The 1,706-nt window shown below is 53.6% G+C and overlaps 1 protein-coding gene across 4 annotated transcripts in view; it reads right to left on the bottom strand.

The window, feature by feature from the left end:
- JAKMIP3 (Janus kinase and microtubule interacting protein 3) overlaps nucleotides 1-1,706 on the bottom strand; it is a 57,746-nt gene that overhangs the window by 3,289 nt on the left and 52,751 nt on the right. For all 4 annotated transcript variants that reach the window (XM_006867445.1, XM_006867446.1, XM_006867447.1 and 1 more), the window contains one exon: nucleotides 993-1,196. In XM_006867445.1, coding sequence (XP_006867507.1) covers nucleotides 993-1,196 — 204 coding nt within the window. The remainder of the gene's footprint in view (nucleotides 1-992; nucleotides 1,197-1,706) is intronic.

Below are 1,706 nucleotides of genomic sequence, written 5' to 3'. Positions count from 1 at the left end.
TTCACACTGCACTGTGACCTATGGAGTGGGCACCAGCATTTGTGAAAAGCTGAAATACTGTGAGCATTACCCAGATGGGACACAAGGCAGGAAGTGAGCAAATGTTGGGGAAATGGTGACGATTTTCAATTTGTTAAAAAAAGGCAATTGTCTGAAGTTGCCAGCCTCCTGCAGCTTCACATGCTTAATGCTGAGAGGGTAGAGATGGTAAGAGGTCAGCTCACAGGTTTGCAACCCCACAGAGCAGCAGGGGACCTCAGAGGACATCGCTGTTTTTTATTTTGGTATAAAGTACATGCCAATTAAATGTGAATTTTCTACATCCATACTGGCCCAGGAGGTGGGTGAGATTTGAATGCAGCCCATCTGATAGTGAGGGTGGCCCCAGGTGACCCTGATGGCTGCTGTAGACCCAATGGGCAGGTGGAAGATTAATGATCACAGGAGCTGAGCAGTAGATAACTCGGGACTGACCAGGCCTTTGGTCAGACATGAACCCACTCACCTTAACTTTACACATTAACGAGTAGTAACCTGGTTTGGCAAGTTGATCGTTTTGTGAATGAGGTTTTTGTAACATGGAATAAGCACCTATAAATGTCACAGCCAGGCCAGCCCGGCTCATCCAGAGGCACTGAGTACATCCAATCAGTCGGGGTCTCTTCACCTCTCAAGAGAAATGGAGCAGCCTCGGGTCACAAAGGGACACTGGGGCCAAGAGGAGGCCAGGGGTTGGCTCACTGGTCCATGGGTGGAAGGAGGTGACCAGGCCACCTGGGAACTGCAACCAAAGGCCTCGGGCACATGACCTAGGAGACTGGTCCTGTGGGGCAGGTAGACACAGGGCTGTGGGGCCAAAGCCATGGGATGGTCCAGTCACTGAAGACCCTTGTCATGGAAGGCCACTGCAGACCCCACTCCTAGAAGCCTGGCTGGCTTTAGCCCGAGTCGTCCAGCCCGGCCCCTGTCCAGCCCTGTCCAGCCCTGTCTACCTGCTGCGCCAGTTGCAGCAGCTCCATCCGCTCCCGCAGAATCTGGGCATCGCGTTCCCGAAGCTCACTCATGACCTGACGTTTCCACTGCTCCACGGCCGTCTTGAGCTTGTCACGTTCCTCCTCTGACAGCAGCTCACACACCTTGGCCCCGGCCTCCTGCTGCAGGGCATCATACAGCATGGCTTCCAGCTCCAGGATGTGCTGGGAAAGGTGTGGAGAGACATCTGACCATCAGGCAGCGGCCCGAGGTCCTAGGGTACCAGCATCCCCAAAGGGAGGGGAGTTCTTCCTCCTCACCTGGGGCCACAACACTACACTGTGGAGAGACAACATGGGACGGGGGATCATTTCACTTCTAAACGAGTTTCAAAGGCAAGAGTGTCTGTCAGGTGATCAGAATGAAGGACAACAAGGTCAGCAGATACTTCTGACCAGAATGGACCGAGGGAGGTGAGTAACAGAAAGACCCTGTCTTTGTTCTGACTATGAGCAGGTATTGTCCCAAACAGCAGGAGGTACAGTTTGTGCCAAGATTTGTTTCAGATTCACAGGAAGAAAGGGCCACTCACACACCTTATCCTGTCCTGCGGTCTCTCTCTATACCCTGCCTCCAAACAAGGCCTCCACGCTTCCCTGCCCACCCCAACCTCAACTCGTCACGCCGTCACCCTCTACTCTCGTCACACCGTCACCCTGTACTCTCCTCACACC

Source organism: Chrysochloris asiatica, unplaced genomic scaffold, assembly GCF_000296735.1.
Source record: "Chrysochloris asiatica unplaced genomic scaffold, ChrAsi1.0 scaffold00105, whole genome shotgun sequence".
Lineage (NCBI taxonomy): Eukaryota > Metazoa > Chordata > Mammalia > Afrosoricida > Chrysochloridae > Chrysochloris > Chrysochloris asiatica.
The sequence above is the reverse complement of the archived record's forward strand: the minus strand, read 5'-3'. Positions and strand labels throughout refer to the sequence as shown.